We start from the raw sequence: 17,463 nt of genomic DNA, 5'->3' as shown, positions 1-17,463 counted from the left end.
TATTTCAGATATATTATCAGGATGTACCAGTCCCTGAGGAAGGGCATCATGCTTGGTAAAGTGGAGGATCGGAGAAAAACAAGAAGACCCCCAGTGAAATGGATTAGCACAGTGGCGGAGTGATGGGCTCAGGCATGGCAACGATTGTGAGGTTGGCCCAGGACCAGGCAGTGTTTCATTCCGTTGTGCATAGGTTCGCCATGATTCGGTACCGACTTGATGGCACCTAACAACAACAACAACAAGATGGGGGCGGGAGGCACACAACAAAATCAAATGTGGTACAAAACTCAAAATCATAAAAAAGACTAGGCTAGGCTTACTGCTTGGATACAACTATGGCCCTTCATTCCCCTGTAGGTCTGGAAACGAACTCACTGTCATGGCCCATTTTCAGCCAAACAACACAAGGGGAACAATGCCACTAGGGAGGTACGCACATTTTAGAATAATCAACCACTTGAGATCAAGAAGACAACATTTACTCAAGGACAAAATTCAGACGGATTAGGAAAGGAGGAGGAGTGGAAACAGGAAACCCAGGGAGGAAGTGAGGTAAGTGATGTTACATTGTGGGGATCCATAAAGTTTTCAGTGACTAAAGATTCAAAAGCAGTCTGGCTCTCCTTCTTCCGAGTCTGTCTTAGTCTGGAAGCTCATCTGAATGTGGTATTTAAAATACCCTGCTGGTATTTAAAATACCCGTGACATAGCTTCCAGAATCACAGCAACACACAAGCCCCGACAATACAACAAACTGACAGACCTCAATGTAAAGAAAACAAAAATCCTCACCACTGGACCAATAGACAACATCCATATAAACGGAGAAAAGATTGAAGATGTCAAAGACTTCAGTTTGCTCGTATCAACACTCATGGAAGCAGCAATCAAGAAATCCAACAATGTATTACATTAGGTAAATCTGCCGCCCAAAACCCCTTTAAAGGATTAACAAGCAAAAATGTCTTGAGGACTAAAGTATGCCTTAGTTATTTTCAATAACCTCATATGCATATGAAAGGTGGATTGTGAATAAAGAAGCCCATGGAAGAATTGATACATTTTAGTTACAGTGTTGGAGGAGAATATAAAAAGTATAATGGACTGCCAAAAGAACAAACAAATCTGTGTTGGAACAAGTACAGCCAGAGTGCTCCTTAGAAGCCAGGGTGGCCACACTTCGTCTTTCAGACTTTGGATATATTATCAGGAGGGACCAGTTCCTGGAAAAGGACATCATGCTTGGCAAAGTGGAGGGTCGGTGAAAGAAAGGCCGACCCCCAATGAGGTAGACCAGTACAATGGCAGCAGCAACGGGCTCAAGTGAGTCGGTAGCAATAATTGTGAGGCTGGCGGAGGACCGGACAGTGTTTCGTTCTGTTGTGCATCAGGTCACTACGAATCAGAGCTTACTCGACGGCACCTAACAACAACAACATTGTAGGATTGCAATCAATGACATGACACAAAATGTATATGAATTGTTGAATGGAGAACTGATCTGTTCCGCAAACCTTCATCCAATTCACAATAAAAACTTTAAAACAAAACTGAAGGGCAGGGAGACCAACCAGTTGGGCCAGGCAATAGATAGTTCAAAATAAAGATGAAGGCCTGAGCTAAGACAGAGGCAGTGGGGTAGAGACTTGGAGTGACATGGAGAGCAATTGAGGAGACAGAAGCAATAGGCGTTGGTGACTAGTGACAGGGGTACAGAAGAGGTGATGTCATTCTGGGAACATTTCAGCTTGAATAGCCTTGTGTATGACTTATGATTCCCTAATACTGAGATATGGACTCTGGGTATGACGCTGTAGGATCAGCAATGGGCTCTGAACCACAAGGTCAGCAGTTCAAACCCACCAGCTGCTCCTCGGAAACCCTGTACAGGGTTGCTATGAGTTGTAATCGACTCCACAGCACTACACAACAAACAACAATAACACTGAGAATAAGGAGCCCTGGGAGGCTAGTGGATTACGAGCTGGGCTCCTATCCACGAGGTCAGCAGTTCGAATCTACCAGTTGCTCTATGGGAGAAAGATGAGGTTTTCTGCTCCCATAACGATATATAGCCTCGGAAACCCTAGAGAGGATCGTTATGAGTCGGAACTGGCTCAGCGGCACACAAGCACCGCCTTCAATACTGTGAGCACATCTGGGACAGAAAATAAAAGAGTCCAGTTTTGGGTTGTTGTTAAGTGCTGTTGAGTCGGTTCCGACTCATAGTGACCCTATATAGGGTTTCCGAGGCTGTAAATCTTTATGGGAGCAGAAAGCCGTATCTTTCTTGCGTGGAGTGACTGGTAGTTTCGAACTGCTGACCTTGCAGTTCGCAGCCCGATTTGTAACCACTACGCTACCAGAGCTCCTTAGCTTTGGGTACGTAGGGTTTTTATTGGCAAATGGGGCAAAACTCTATAGGGAGACTCCACCCTAGCATAAGGATCTGAAAAACAATGTCATTTGACCTCATCTGCATGAACCAGGCTGCGAACCTCAAGGTCAGCAGTTTGAAACTACCAGCTGTTCCGTGGGGAAAAAGATGAGGCTTTCTGCTCCCGTAAAGATGTACAGCCTCAGAAACCCTGTACAGGGTCACTATTGAGTTGGAACCGACTCCATGGCACATAACAACAACAACAACTTCACAAGGCAGGAAGAGGAGCGTTACCCTCAACATCAGCTCAAGGCTGACTGCTATGTGGTGGGGGTCAGACATGCTTCTGACCTCCACCCGTTCGATCAATTCTGACACCAGCGGTCCCTCCCACGGTGCTTTCCACTTCTCTGCTGGGTTTGAGAGCTCACTGCCACACAGAGCTCACAAACAAGACTCAGAGTTACCAGGGAAGCAGCAGGTCACACACAGGTCAGAACCAGAAAACTTCTTCAATCAGGACAATCTCTTTTCAGCAGCGCCTGTAGACACACCCAGGGCCCGGGTTTCTCTCGGCCCTCAGCCTTTGCCCTGCTCCAACAAGTGTCACAAAGCTATTTTAGCTCTGCCAATAAATGCTCAAAGGCACTCCACCCCTCCAATAAGCCTGAACTCAAAGTTGTGTGGGTCAGCAGATAAGTGCCTGAAGGCACACTACTCCGCCAGTCAGAAAGCTTCCTGTCCAAAGGCACCCAGCTTTCTTGACCTGGAAGCCCCCCCGACTCTTGTCTCCTGCTGGTCTCCCGATTCTGCTGTCTCTGCAGCCACTTGTCTGCCATTGCTTCTCGCCATCTGGTATCCCAGCACTCAGTCTGTGGGTCAAGGTAGATGAGTGCAGGGATCTCAGGTCCAAAGGACATGTTCCACCCCTGGTCGTCTTTCTTGATGGTAGTCAGATCCCCCTCCCCATGTTTGGGATGGCTTATTTTAAACCTAGCAGGACGGCAAAACTGACCAATCATCACATTAAGGTTCCATACAATGTATTTGCATGGTCCCACCCCCACAAGAAGGAGCGTGGTGGTTCCATATAGTAAGCACTGGACTGTGAACCACAAGGTCAGCGGTTTCAGCACACTGGCAGCTCTGTGGGAGAAAGATGAGGCTTTCTGCTCCTGCAAAGATTTAAAGACTCAGAAATCCTCCACAGGGTCACTATGAGTCGAAACTGATTCGATGGCAGTTAACAACAACAACCCCCACAAAGGTGTTCTATACCTTATGTACATCACTAACCAGGTATCCAGTCCTCTGAGTGGACTATAGCACCTCACATGTGGCACTGTGAGAGAAAGCACTAGACCACAAGGTTAGTTTGAATCACAAGGTCGGCGGTTCAAGTTCACCAGCAGCTCCTTGGAAACCCTGTACAGTATCGCTATGAGTTGGAACCGACTCAATGGCACTTAACAACAACTCAGTCATTTGGTGAGAGTTATAAAGATGATGGCTAGAAAGGCCTTATTAAGTAATTCACAGCCCTGTAAGAGCTCAAGGGAAATACACGGTCAAGTCATTTCCAAGCATGACTCAGGGAGTTAACATCCAACAGGACATCCCTGAGAACCACCCACATTAGAGAACTGGTCTCTTCAAGGGGTCCTAGAATTCCAGTTGTGTTCATTCATTTACTTCCAGATTGAGAATTAGCTCACTGGGGATCACAGTTAGGAACTGGGACCAACAACGGCTGATGTTCATTCCACCCTTTATTCAAAATATTTTTCACTTCATTTCACAATCAAAGCATCACTCAGAGACAAGTACTGAGCTAGAAAAAGCTACAAAAATGAATAAGGAACTTAGCATACATTTTTTTGAATACCTACCACGTGTCCAGGTGTGGCGCAATGGGTTTATGTGCTGGACTGCAAAGTCAGTTTGAACTGCAAGGTTGGCAGTTCAAGTTCACCAGCTGCTCCTAGGAATCCCTATACAGGGTCGCTATGGGTCGGAACTGACTCAAAGGCACTTAACAACAGCACCATGAGAACTGGAGTCCTGGTCTGACCTGCTAATCCAAGGGAAACTGCTCTGAATCTTCCACAAAGAGCTCACGTCTTTTTCTGAATAATTCTAGAAAGTAAGAAGCATCAGTCTAGAAAAACTAAAGGAAAACCAAGTTGCTAACAAAGGCATTTGCAGTCAGTCCAATATGAGAAGACACACAGACGAGTGAAAATGAAGGACTCATATACAGTAACCTCCAAACCTAAGACCTGCACCATGAGCTGGTCCCTGGGACCATGCAGCCAGAAATCTGTCCATGACAGATCTCAAAGAACTACTGTCAGCTAAACTGTTTCCATCAAGTCCACTTTAACCCCATGCATGTCAGAGCTCCATGGGGTTTTCTAGATAGACTTCATTTTATTTTTATTGGTGAGAATATTCACAGCAGGTCATCCACCAAGATCCTTACCAAAGGCTGGTTTTTCAAAAGTTGGTCACCAAAACTTTCTTTCTCTAGGTGAACTCGATCATCTTATCTACCAGTTAAGTCGAGTGTGGTAACTATTTGTACCAGCCAGGGACCTGCCATGCTGCCAAGTGACATCCTCCAAGCTCTCAGAGTGAGTCTCCTGGTGACTCATCATGGCTCCATCACTCAAGAGTTCATATAAATCTTCAGAATGTGAGCCAAGCTTCCTTCACTGTGTTGAACTGGCCGGACCCCATATACAGAAGCAAAACACTACTGAGTCCTGTACCTTCCCATGACTGGTTGTGGACTGGACCACTGAGATCCATGGGGTTTTTACTGTACAAGCCCCATGTGGATTGGACCACTGGGATCCATGGAGTTTTCACTGTACCATCCCCATGTGGACTGGACCACTGGGATCCATGGAGTTTTCACTGTACCTTCCCCATGACTGGTTATGGACTGGACCACTGAGATCCATGGAGTTTTTACTGTACCAGCCCCATGTGGACTGGACCACTGGGATCCATGGAGTTTCATTGGCTGGTTTTCAAAAGCAGATCACCAGGCCATTCCTCCTCATCTATCTTAGTCTGGAAGTCCCATTGAAACCTGTTTAGTATCCTAGCAGCACACAAGCCTCCACTGATGAATAGGGGGATGGCTGGGTGTGAGGAGCCTTGTCTAGGAATCGAACGCAGGACTACGGACAGAAGGCAAGGATTCCACAGTGAACCACAGCAAATGGCATTAACTGTTGCTAAATCAGAAGCGAAAGGCCACTCTGGCCTCCTGAACAACCTGGTGCAGACCAGCTTCCTGAGCTGTCTTAGAGCAGCACTAGCAAAGGTGGCAGCAGGAACCGTCCACATCCAGGTAACGACACCACCTTCTCATCCGTGGTCTGGACCAAAGGCTCCTCCTCGTCCTTCACAAGTGCGCAGAATCTACTGACCAAGAGCTGGGAACAGGGCTCCTCCCTGCCTGCCCGGGCAGGAACACAGGAAGCAGCCTCCGCCCGCCGGGGAGGTGAGGCTGGCAAGCTCCCTGCCCTAAATGGGCATCTCTCCAGGCTGTCAATGCTCCTCGATGCAGGACAGGAACTGGCCACCCGCCTGCTGCACCACCACGCCACACCCAGGTCTCTTATATGCTGTGTCCCGAGGTGGAGGGTGAAGGGCTGGCCATGGAGGATCAGGAACTATCCCCACCAAGGCCTCCCAAACCTGCCAGTCCACGATCCCTTTCAGTGGCCAGACTGGGAATCTGCTTTCCCAGCCTCAGGGACCACCCCAGCCCTTCCTAGGGTACAATGCCAGCCTTTTGTGAGTCCCACTTAACTGGTATCTGTCCCCACCTCCTTTCAAGAGAGCAGTTGAGAGCCAAGAAGAAATGAAATGTGTGTATTAAACAAAGTGAGGACTTGCTTACAGGAGGCTTTATAAAAGAAAATATCCGGGAGCTGGAACGACACTCAGACATCTTTTCCAAACCCAGTGCCACCGTCACTGATGCGCAGGAACACTAAAGGACAGGGTGGAGCTGCCCCAGAGGACTTCCAAGGTTGTAAACCTTTAAGGGAGCAGACAGCCTCATCGTTCCCCCATGGGCCACCTTGTGAGTTTGAATCACCAGCCTACTTGTTAACCGTCTAGCGCTCAATGACTGCATCACCAGGACTCCTTCGATCTTTTCCCAGCACCTAATTTTATAATGAGGATTTCAGTAGCAGAGTCACTGAAGGAAGAGTCACTCTCTAGGGCGTGATGGCAGTTTCCTGCACTCATTAGAGCTTCTGTCTTTACATCCTCCACTGCAAAGCCCAGCATCCGCTGCTACCTCCAGGACACTAGTAATACCTCCCAGCTCAGAAAGGTTCCACCTGAATGAGGTCCCACCTGAATGAGGAAGTAGCCCTGGAAAGCCATGTTTTCCAAACACTTATAAAGAGTTCTTAACTTTATGGGAATAATCTGTCGAAAAGCCCTAACTCTGCTTCTGGGGTGCTCTCCTAAGTGGGTTTTCCAGCTTAGCTCTCAGGGAGCTGGGCATGGGTTCCCATGGTACACTGAGTGTGTAGGGAAAGGATCAGGCACACAGAGCAGGAACTTCATGAGAATTAACCACTGGAGAAATTAAAAGAACCCGAGACAGAGAATCTATGAAGTGTGCAAGGGGACAGAGCTCTCTACAAATTGGGGCCTGTCTGCAGACCCTCAAACTGGTTTCCATTCACAACCCTGGCCAACAGACACTGAGGCCTGCCTAAGGCAATGGCTGGTACTTAGCATTGGGAGGCAGATCCTGCCCTGAAGGGGTTTATAGTCAGGAAGACAAGATGGAGTTTTGAATCAATGTCAGGGTGACACGGTGGATGTGCCGCGGGGCTTCCAGATACAGATCTCAGGAGAGAGGTAGTATAGGAGCTGGACGGAGGTGGGAGGGATGGTCAGTGCAGAGCAGGGGGTGATAGAGTGTCCTGGCTGCCACATGAATACATGATCCAGCGGGAATCAGACCACAGTGGGCGCCAAGGGTATGCCACCCAAGCTAACACTGGACAAAGACAGGGCACAGGGGCTCAGACAGTGTACCTCCCACAGGGTCTCTGGGGAGCCAGTAAAGGGAGGTTCTCAAATAAAGGGAGTCATGGAAACAATTAATCTGGCACCAGACTGTCCAGGGTACAGGGAAGCTGGGGTCACAACAGGCTGAGGCTGCCTGTGTCATCCCCACGATCGGTGACTGTGGGTCACAGGCTTTTCAGTGACTGATGTTTGCTAGTAGATCACCAGGCTTTTCTTCCTGGTCTTCGTCTGGAAGTTCCATGGCAACCTGCTCAGCATCATAGCAACAAGGAGAATGAAAAGCAAAGGAGGGATGGAGTGTGGCTTACAGGACAAGAAGGGGGGAAGACTTCAAACTACCGCTGGAAAGATGATGGTGGGACCCTTGACCAGATGGGTGTTCAGAGGCTGGGGAGACCACAGCAGAGTTGGGGTATGTGGAGAAGGTGGGTACTCAAGCTGCAAAGTCAGGAGGAGATGGCACAGGAGGGGTGAAAACAGATACCATCAGACAAAAGTGAGGGCAGAGACAGTGACCAGGAGTGAAAGGGATGCCAACCACTGGATGGGAGAGAGCTGGGGGGGTGGGGTGGGGCCAGAAAGTGACACGAGAAGGCAGGCAGTGGTAGATTCTAGACTGGTTTTCCTGAGGGTTTGGGGTCCCAGTTCTTCACTTACTTCAGTATCTTACGCCACCAGTAGCTATTGACCCTCTTGGCCTCGGCTTTCTCAACTATAAAACAGGGATTATAATTCATAAATTTGTTACCAAGAACCGAGAGTGAAGTTCATATAAAGCTTTTACCACATGCACACAATAAGTGGACAACAAACTACTGTAATTGTTGTTGGGAGGAAAAGCAGAATACTGTCCCATAGAGACAGGGAACTGACTCTACAACACTCAACAACACTCAACAACAACAACAACATAGCCACCAGGAGGTAGCAGCCACTCTAAAAGGACATCATGTTTGGCAGAGTAGAGGGTCCATGAAAAACAAGGGAAACCTTTGAAAACATGCATTAGTAAAGCAGAGTGCAATGAAAACCCTCAAAGAGATGGAGAGACACAGGACACAGACAACAAGAGAGCCAAACACGCCAACATTTATGCAAATGGCACAGAACCGGGCAGCATTTGTCCTGCTGCCCATAATCAAAGCGTCGATGCACGGCCAACAAACAACAAAACCACTGACCCCAAGAAAGCGCTTAGCTTCCTTACTATTTTTTTTTCAAACTCACTATGGAAGCTAGAAGGGGACAGAAGGAGAGCGGCCTCTGATGGAGGACGATGTATATGGGAAAATGAGGTTCATTTCCAGCTTTCCTTAGGGGAAGGCACCTGCTCAGACCTCAGGCCATGTATGTACTTTATATACCTGGTCAGCTGGCAGGAAGGGAAGGAGGACCAGATACACAGAGGGCTGCTACACAGCCCAGCCACTAGGGGCTCCAAGAGTGCCCTGGGCATTTGCATTGACGAGGAACAAGAAACAAGACAGATTCTTCTCGCTGGCATGCACTAGGTCAACCCAGGGCCATCCTGGTTTTCTGAGATGACTAGGCCATACCAGTAGGACAGGAGCTTTACAACCTGTCAGCCCTGGTGGCCTTGTAGGATAAACACTGGAATGCTAACTGCAAAGTCTGCACTTGAAATCCTTCAGCCACTCCTCAGGAGAAAAATGAAGCTTTCTGCTTCCGTAAAGATTTACAGCCGCAGATACTCTACACAGGGTCACTATGAATTGGAATCGACTAAATGGCATCAGGTCTGGGGTTCTGGGGTTTTTTATAACCTGTCAGTAACCACTTCAGCCTACCTCCACTGACAGCCACTATCAAATCAATTCCAGAGTAGAACTGTGTTCCATACAGGGTTCAATGGCTGATGTTTTCAGAAGTAGATTGTTAGGTCCTTCTTCCGAGGCATCTCTGGGTGGATTCAAACCACCAACCTTTCAGTTAGGCGCCTGTGAGTTGAGCACACTCATTGTTTATACCACCCAGAAACTCCCACTTCAATCCAACTAAGACAGTATCTCCGCAGGGTGGGACCAAGGACAACAGTATGGGTTTAAAGAGTTCTCCAGGTGATTCTAAACGGAGCCCTGGTGTGGCGCTGTGGGTTAAAATGCACTGGACTGCAAGGTCAGTTTGAACCACAAGGTCAGAAGCTCACCAGCTGCTCCTCGGAAACCCTATACAGGGTCGACGAGTTGAAACTGACTCGATGGCACTTAACAATAACAGGTGATTCTAAAGGATAGGCAGGGTGGGAAACACTGATGTTTCTAGTACAATTGTAACATTTTCCAGCTTAAGCAAGGAGTACAAGGCTTCCTTATCTGATTTTGACTTCTCTGTTTACTTGCTGTGTGACCTTAGACAAGTCACTTAGCCTCTCTGAGCCAAAGTTCTTAAATGAGACAATGGATATACATCATTTACACATTCCAAGCACCCTGCAGGTCCTCAATATTGGTTCTGCATTATGTCGAGTAAAGTCTATCAGTCACAAAAGAACCAAGACTGTACGATCACACTTTTAGGAAATCTCTCATTGTTGTTAAGTGTCATGGATTCTGACTCATAACAACCATGTATAGGGTTTCCGAGGAGTTACTGGTGGGTCTGAACTGCCCACCTTGCTATTCAAAACAATCTTGCGGTCCAGTGTTTATCCTACAGCACCACACCAGAAGAGGCAAATGTATTCCTGGTTACCAAGAACAAGAGAAAGAGCAAAAGGGGAAAATCATTTAGGGAACCATGAGAATCTTTTCATGGTGATGAAAAATTATTATGCAATGGACACAAAAAGACGATTACTGTATGATCCTACTTCTATGAAATTCCTAGAATAGGCAAATGTATAGAGACCAAAGTTTACTCATGGTCACCAGACACAGGAGGAAGGACAAAAGGAAACTGGTTGCATATCAGGATTAATGTAATCAAAGTCTTTTAAAAACATGTGTTTCTGTCTCTTCCTCTCTGGAATCCAAACCTCCTGGTCTTTCCCGATGCCTCATTACTCATTAAGACCCTTTGTTCTGGGTATGCGCTACAGGCACAGAACCCATTCTCTCCTCTCCTGAGCAGTTCTTCACAGGCAGACTCGGGGATCCAGTCAGAATGCAGACTCAGATTCCGGGGTGTGGGCTGGGGGCTGAGACTCTGCGGGTTCCCTGCCCACAATGGAACAGCCAGGCCCGCAGAGGTGCCGGTCCACCTCCCCTGCTGACTCATGCGCTCTGCTGGGGCTGGTCTCTTTATCTTCCTCATCTCTGTGTGCCCTCCATGGTATGTGCTCATTAAACAGTGTTCAAAGAACAAACCGACCGTAGAGAAAACCATTTTGTTGCTAAGTAAACAGAGATAGGGTCTTTTTTCTGTGCGTGGTGGCCAGAGTGGTTGACTCCAGAGTCGCCATCTTGGCTGATGGAAGGAGAGTGGGAAGGGATGAGCCTGTGACTTGGAACTTAAGAGTTCTGCGTTCGAGTCCCTATCCTACACAGCCTATCAAACACTGACTCTCAATGTCCTCATCCATAAAATGAGGAGGAGGGCCCAGTGAACCCTAAAAACATGCTGTAGACTAAACCCACCACCTATCTGTCCTGCTGTGGTGGCTTTGTGATTTGCATGATGCTGGAAACTCTGCCACTGGTATTTCAAACACCATCAGGGTCACCCATGGTGGACACGTTTCAACAGAGCTTCCAAACTAAGATGGCCTAGCCTCTCCTTCTGAAAATCAGCCAATGAAAACTTCATGAGTCTGACTCGTTTGCTTTGGACAGGCCATGTGGAGGGATCAGTCGCTGGAGGAGATGTCATGGCTGGTGAAGCAGAGCGTCAGCAAGAACCAGGGAAACTCTCGGGGGGAAGGACAGGCACAATAGCCATGCTGACAACCTTACACATGCCAGTAACTGTCACAATGACACAAAAGTGACGTTTCGTTCTGTTGGGCATAAAGATGGCATCCATCTATGTATCTATCTGTTGTTGTTAAGTACCGTCGAGTTAATTCCAACTCATAGCGACCCTGTATAGAGTTTCCAAAGAGCAGTTGGTGAGCTTCAACCACCAACCCTGCAGTTTAAACCAACCTTGCAACCTACAGCGCCACACCAGGAATCCAGGACTACCCCAAAACCCAATATGTTTTAACTGCGACTGTCACAATTATAAAGGTAAAAGTTCTGTAACAAAAAGGGGCAAGTAGTTAATCTTACACTCCAGGAACAGAGGACCCTAGGGCCATCAAGGGAGAAGAGCACAAGTGGAGTGCGTGATCCTATCCAGAGAAGCAGCGACACCAGAGATCTCCGGAGGCAGAGATGAGGACATGGAGAGAGGGAGCAGCTGAGGACTCTAGACTCAAGGAAAGAGAAAGGTTGTGTGCTGGTGGCCAAGCTTGCAGAATGTGCCCTTTGGTTGTTTAAATAATTATATATTCCTGAGTGTTTTTGTGTACATTCCCTCCCCACCCCCCCCCCCCCCCAAAAAAACAGGAAATAGAAGCAAATACTGTTGAATGATGATGCATGGAGGAGACTGTAATCATTGCAAGGAAACTATGAGTGTAAAACCGATGTTCTCCCATGTAAACTATCACTCAGTTCACAATAAATACTTTTAAAAAAAGTCATCTGTTGCTGTAGAGTCGATTCCAACTCATAGCAACACTGTTGTTGCTGTGTGGTGTCAAGTCGGTTCTGACTCACCGGGCCCCTGTATAGGACTTCTGAGGCTGTAAATCTTTACAGGAGCAGAAAATCTCATCTTACTCCCATGGAGAGGATGGTGGATTCAAAGTGCCGACCTTGTGGTTAGTTGCCCAACGTGTAACCCGCTATACCACCATGTTGCTGTGGTGGTTAAGTGCCATGAGGGACCCTGCGGAAGGTTTCCAAGAAGCAGCTGGTGAGTGTAAACCATTGACCTTGTAGTTGGGAGTCCGGTGCTTATCCACACCAGGCCCCCCACAGTTTCCAGGCTATAAATCTTTACAGAAGCAGATTACTATATCTCTCTACCACTGAGCAGCTGGTGGGTTTGAACTGCAGGATAGGTCAGTCAGCAGCTAAGCACTTTAATCACTGTGCCACCAGGGTTCCTGTCTATCAACCTATCCATAAACTAAAAAGTACGCTGGATAAGGCACAGTTATTATAGCAAGGGCCCGCCATTTTTGAGAGCAATAACTACTTTTCACTTTCCTGCAGCAACTGCTTATGGTGGGATGGGTACATGAGGTAATGGTTGGGTCTGGGGGCTGTGGCAGTGGCTGGGCCATCCGGTGAATCAAGGGTCCTTATCTCAGTTGGGACACTGGTTTATGAAGCTTTGTGACTGTGGGAAGACCACTGGGAAGAGAAATACCCCTGGAAGAAGATGGCGGAAGTGAGGAAACAAGGTGGATGTGAGGGAGGAAAGGAAAAAGAAATCCATTTCTGGATGGGCAGTGGGGAGCAGTGCTCCTGGCCGAGCATGTGGTGGTGGGTCCAGGCTGAGCTACGAGGAAAGAAGTCAAACCATTCCAAATGCCTTCTTTGACCCAGAGCAGAGTTGGGTCATCAGAGCTCCTATTGGTGGGGTTATTACCACGCTTCCGCCCTCCCTACAACCAGCTCCCCATCACATGCCTCAGGTACCTGAGGATCCAGGCCAGAGAGAGGCACAGCTCCACCCTGAAGAATCTCACAGGTTACGGGGAGTAACCAGCACTTGGACAGGTTTTTAAGGTGTGCTAGTTGAGTTAAGGAACTCTGGTAATGTAGTGGTTAGAATCGGGCTGCGAACTGCAAGGTCAGCAGTTTGAAACTACCAGCTGTTCTGCAGGAAAAAGATGAGGCTTTCTGCTCCCATAAAGATTTACAGCCTTGGAAACCCTGTACAGGGTTGCTATGAGTCAGTTCCGACTTCATGGCCCATAGCCACCAGTTGAGTTCAGAGGAGGAAGCAGCTCATGTTGCCCCCCGGTAGTGCTGTGGGATATGGTATTGGGCTGTAAAGTTGGTGGTTCAAAACCCACCACTCCACGGGAGAAAGAAGAAGCTGTCTGCTTTTGTAAAGATGTAGTCTCAGAAACTCCAGATAGGGTTACTATGACTTGGAATCAACTCGATGGCAGTGAGGTTTGGATGCCTCTCTTCCTCAGCCAGTGGGCTTGTTGACACACACCCAGAATGTTTTTCTGTCTCTAGATGTTGCTGTTGTTAAGTACTGTGGAGTCTCTTTTGACTCATCGCGACTCTGTTTAGGGTTTCTGAGGAGCGACTGGTAGATGTGAACTGCCAACCTTGTAGTTCAAACTGAGTGCCTATCCTACAGTGCCATACTGGGGCTGCTCTAGATGGTTCCCCCTTATTGGAATGTCCCCATCCCCTCCTCTCCACCAAGCCCAGGGCTAACTCATGCTAAGGAGCACAGCTCAATCTAGGGTGAGGGTTCCCAACCTCTTCCCATTTCTACTGCCTGCACTTTACCCACTTTCTCAATTACTGCTCTCAGTAATTAGCTCATTACCTAGTAACACTCTGTCCCCTTGATGAAGTTAATTAGAGCCCTTACTGTTACTTGGCTTTCTTTAAGTCAAATGCTCCCAGTCAGACTGTATACATAATATGCTACATTTGAATAACGCTCCAGGGTAGACAAAATGCTTCACACATGTTCTTTAATCCCCATAGTAAACTGTGAATATTATCTTTATTTTACAAGAAGGAAGCTGAGGTCTAGAAAGGTTAGACAACTTGCCTGAGGCCACACAGCCTCTAAGCTCGCTAGGTGTAAACAGGAATCCTGTCTCCCAGCTCCAACAACAGTGATTATAGAAGGGAAATCCCCTTCCAGCTGTGTGACCTCAGGCAAGTTACTTAACCTCTCTGAGTCCCAATTGCTTCTTCAAAATGTAGGATCCTGTCATGATTAAATAAAGTAATATTATTTAGTCTTGGTGTGGCACTGAAGGAGAAGCACTTGACCACAAGGTTGGTGGTTCAAACTTAACCAGCCACTCCTCAGAAACCCTATAAGAGTTGGAACCAACTCGAGGGCACTTTGCAACATTCAATACTTAGAACTATTCCAGACATGGTATTTACTTATAATTATTATAACTTATCTGATTCTCATGGTGTCTAACTTGTTTGTACAAAAATGTCCCTTCATTTTTTTTAATCTCATAAAACTCTTGAAAAGACAGCCATCAAACAAAATCAATGTTTGCAGATGAGTTAATGCTGGGTTTTAAGACAGCTCTCTTTTGTCTCTTCACTTTATGCTACCCTAATAAGTTTCAACAATAGAAAAACCCACTTTTCTTCCTCCAAACCACCTCCCCATCTCTCTCTTCTTTCTCCACCTCACACACACATGCATGCCACTAGATCGAATGTGGGCACTTACAAGTGCTCCAAGAAAATAAAATCACTGCAAAGCACTGACCTAGAGTCTCCTTGTTGGGCTGTTGCTGGATAGTTAGTGAACACCAGGGCCAGCCCTGGTGGACACTTTTCCACAAACCAAACATCATCCCTGGGAAAGGATGCTTGGTAAAGGGGAGGGTCAGTGAAAACGAAGAAGATTCCCCAATGAGGTAGATTGGCACAGTGGCAGCAACAAAGGGCTCAGGCAGAATAATAAATGTCAGGATGGCACAGGACTAGGCACCGTTTTGTTCTATCATGCATAATGGTCAAAAGTGACTCGACGGCACCTAACCTAAACAATATACATTACTATGCGATCCTGGTGTGGTGTTGTAGGATAAGCACTCGACTACTAAACACTTGGCCAGCAGTTCAAACCCACCAGTCACTCCTTAGAAACCCTCTACAGGGTCACTATGAGTTGGAAACCGACTTGATGGCATACAACAACAATATACATCAGCTCTGGTAGCGTAGTGGTTACGAATCAGGCTGCAAACCGCAAGGTCAGCAGTCTGAAACTACCAGCTGTTCTGCGGGAGAAAGATGAGGCTTTCTGTTCCCGTAAAGATTTACAGCCTCAGAAACCCTGTACAGGGTCGCTATGAGTCGGAACCGACTCCACGGCACATAACAACAACAACATAGTGGGTCAAAGTCTTAGCTATTTCTCAGTTGCTCCAGTTTTAACGTATCTGAAACTCTAGAAGGGGTTGAGTTATTATAAAATGACACCTAATTATATTCACTTTTATTTTAAGTGGAAAGAGAGAGAGAGAATTCACTATCCTAGGTCCAAAAGCTTCATTGTGATTGAGTTGAAGCAGTTAACACCCAAGATACTGTCTGGTCAGACAGACAGAAAACTTCCTTGTTTTCATAAAGCCAGAGGACAAGCCTCAAACCAGGTGGACCCTGGGAGGCAGAAGTGAACAGCCATCTTGGTCTTCCTCTTCCAGACACTCTGTGATGTCGGGAATGATTAAAGCATGAAGTCTCCTGGGATGGAAAACTTGATTCTTCCTAAGAACCCACATCTATTCTCTTTTCTATCTAAAATCACAAAGTCTTTCTCTAACACTGTACCCTCTGAGAGTGAGGGCCCAATAGGATCTTGAAAGGTTCAATTTGAGGGCAGGAGTGAAGTACAAACCTGCTAATAACAACCTTGGCATTGGGATTAGAAGTGGTGGACCCATTGAAAATGGATTTTACACACAAACGAACTAATGAACCGCATATACATGTCAGCTGTCTTCAGAATCAATAGTTTAAGGAATAAAACGGAGGCAAACTGGATTGTGGCTTTCTGTTGATGACACAGACATTCTGGCTCCCAGCCCTGGACAGGCTGGACAAATGCAGCAGGCTATTAGCTGTCACACACATCTTAAGAGCAATGAAACCAAAACGTCAAGTTAGGGCTCTGAACATCCCGGCAGCTCTTCTCCATCAGCAGTGGGCTGTCCTGCCAGGCGCCCCAATTCCTGCCTCCTCCAGCCCCAAGTCTCCCCCCGCCCCCCGCCCCGCCCGCACGCCACACTTGGCATTTCCGACATTCCTTTCACCGCTCAGACCCCATCCGCCTGGCACTTAAAAGGCCCTCAACCAGGGGCTGTGAGACTCAAGTAAAAAGGTGCGGAGTAAAGGGGTACTCAGAGATTGGGTTTGGGGGGGTGTCAGTGGCCTGGAGAAGCGGCGGGTCAAGTGGGGTGCAGAGGACTCCCCACCCTTCACCTCTTCAGCCCAGGACATCCACTCTCCGCCCCCACATGAAGTTGCCAAGTGCCCCCCAAAGCGGTTCCCCTGCCAGAAGACACCCACCCTTCAGCTCTCCCCCTCCTCTAGTGAGTCTGCCCGGTCCCCGCCCTGTCCGGCCCCCCTCGGCCGCGCCGCAGGAGTCCGCCCTGGTCCTCTCCGTCCTCTCTCCCAGGACGGCGGGGATGTCCCCGGGACCCCGACCTCCTGGGATCCCTAATCTGTGTAACCGATGCCGGCCCCTCACAGCCCCCAGGACCTGTCCTATCCGGGGTCTAAATGATCCCTCCTACTTCCAGAGCCCCTTCCCTGGCACTGTGTCTCTTGGGGTGTCCCGGCCATGCCCCGGGGGTCCACTGGTCCTCACCTGGGTCCGCTCAAAGCTCTCCCGCTCTGCCGCCTCCAGTCCTGCGCCGACCCCACGCCGGCTCAGCACCTTAGGCAGTGGGTTGGGCACCTGCTTCATAGAGCTGGTCATTCGGTCCATGTTGCCGAGATGAGTCGGATCAGGGGACCTCCGCCACCCCGGGATCCCCACGGCGCCGTCCGCCCCGCCCTCCCTGCTGGGATCCGGCGCTAACGGGGCAACCGCCGCCTCCCATTGGCTGGGAGCGCTGCTACTTTCCCAGAGTCCCCGCCCCCTTGCTGAGAAGCGGCTCCGCCCGGCTCCGCCCCCCTAAGCCCCGCCGGACTGCAAGGCCCGCTTCGTGAGTGGACCACAGGTCTGTCTATCATCGCGGAGGTTCCAGGCGGGGGTGGGGTCTGGGGCGGGGTCTGGGGCGGGGCCTAGGGGGGCTGCCCCGACCTGCCCTTGCACAC

The 17,463-nt window shown here is 48.4% G+C and overlaps 1 protein-coding gene across 2 annotated transcripts in view; it reads right to left on the bottom strand.

Moving 5' to 3' along the window:
• HIP1 (huntingtin interacting protein 1) overlaps nt 1-17,166 on the bottom strand; it is a 217,424-nt gene extending 200,258 nt beyond the window's left edge. For both annotated transcript variants that reach the window (XM_006859687.1, XM_006859688.1), the window contains exon 1: nt 17,012-17,166. In XM_006859687.1, coding sequence (XP_006859749.1) covers nt 17,012-17,131 — 120 coding nt within the window. In that variant the 5' untranslated portion in view covers nt 17,132-17,166. The remainder of the gene's footprint in view (nt 1-17,011) is intronic.
• Between the last annotated feature and the right edge of the window lie 297 nt (nt 17,167-17,463).

The sequence above is a fragment of the Chrysochloris asiatica genome, unplaced genomic scaffold (genome assembly GCF_000296735.1).
Source record: "Chrysochloris asiatica unplaced genomic scaffold, ChrAsi1.0 scaffold00034, whole genome shotgun sequence".
NCBI classification, from domain to species: domain Eukaryota; kingdom Metazoa; phylum Chordata; class Mammalia; order Afrosoricida; family Chrysochloridae; genus Chrysochloris; species Chrysochloris asiatica.
This window is presented reverse-complemented; position numbering and strand designations above follow the sequence as displayed.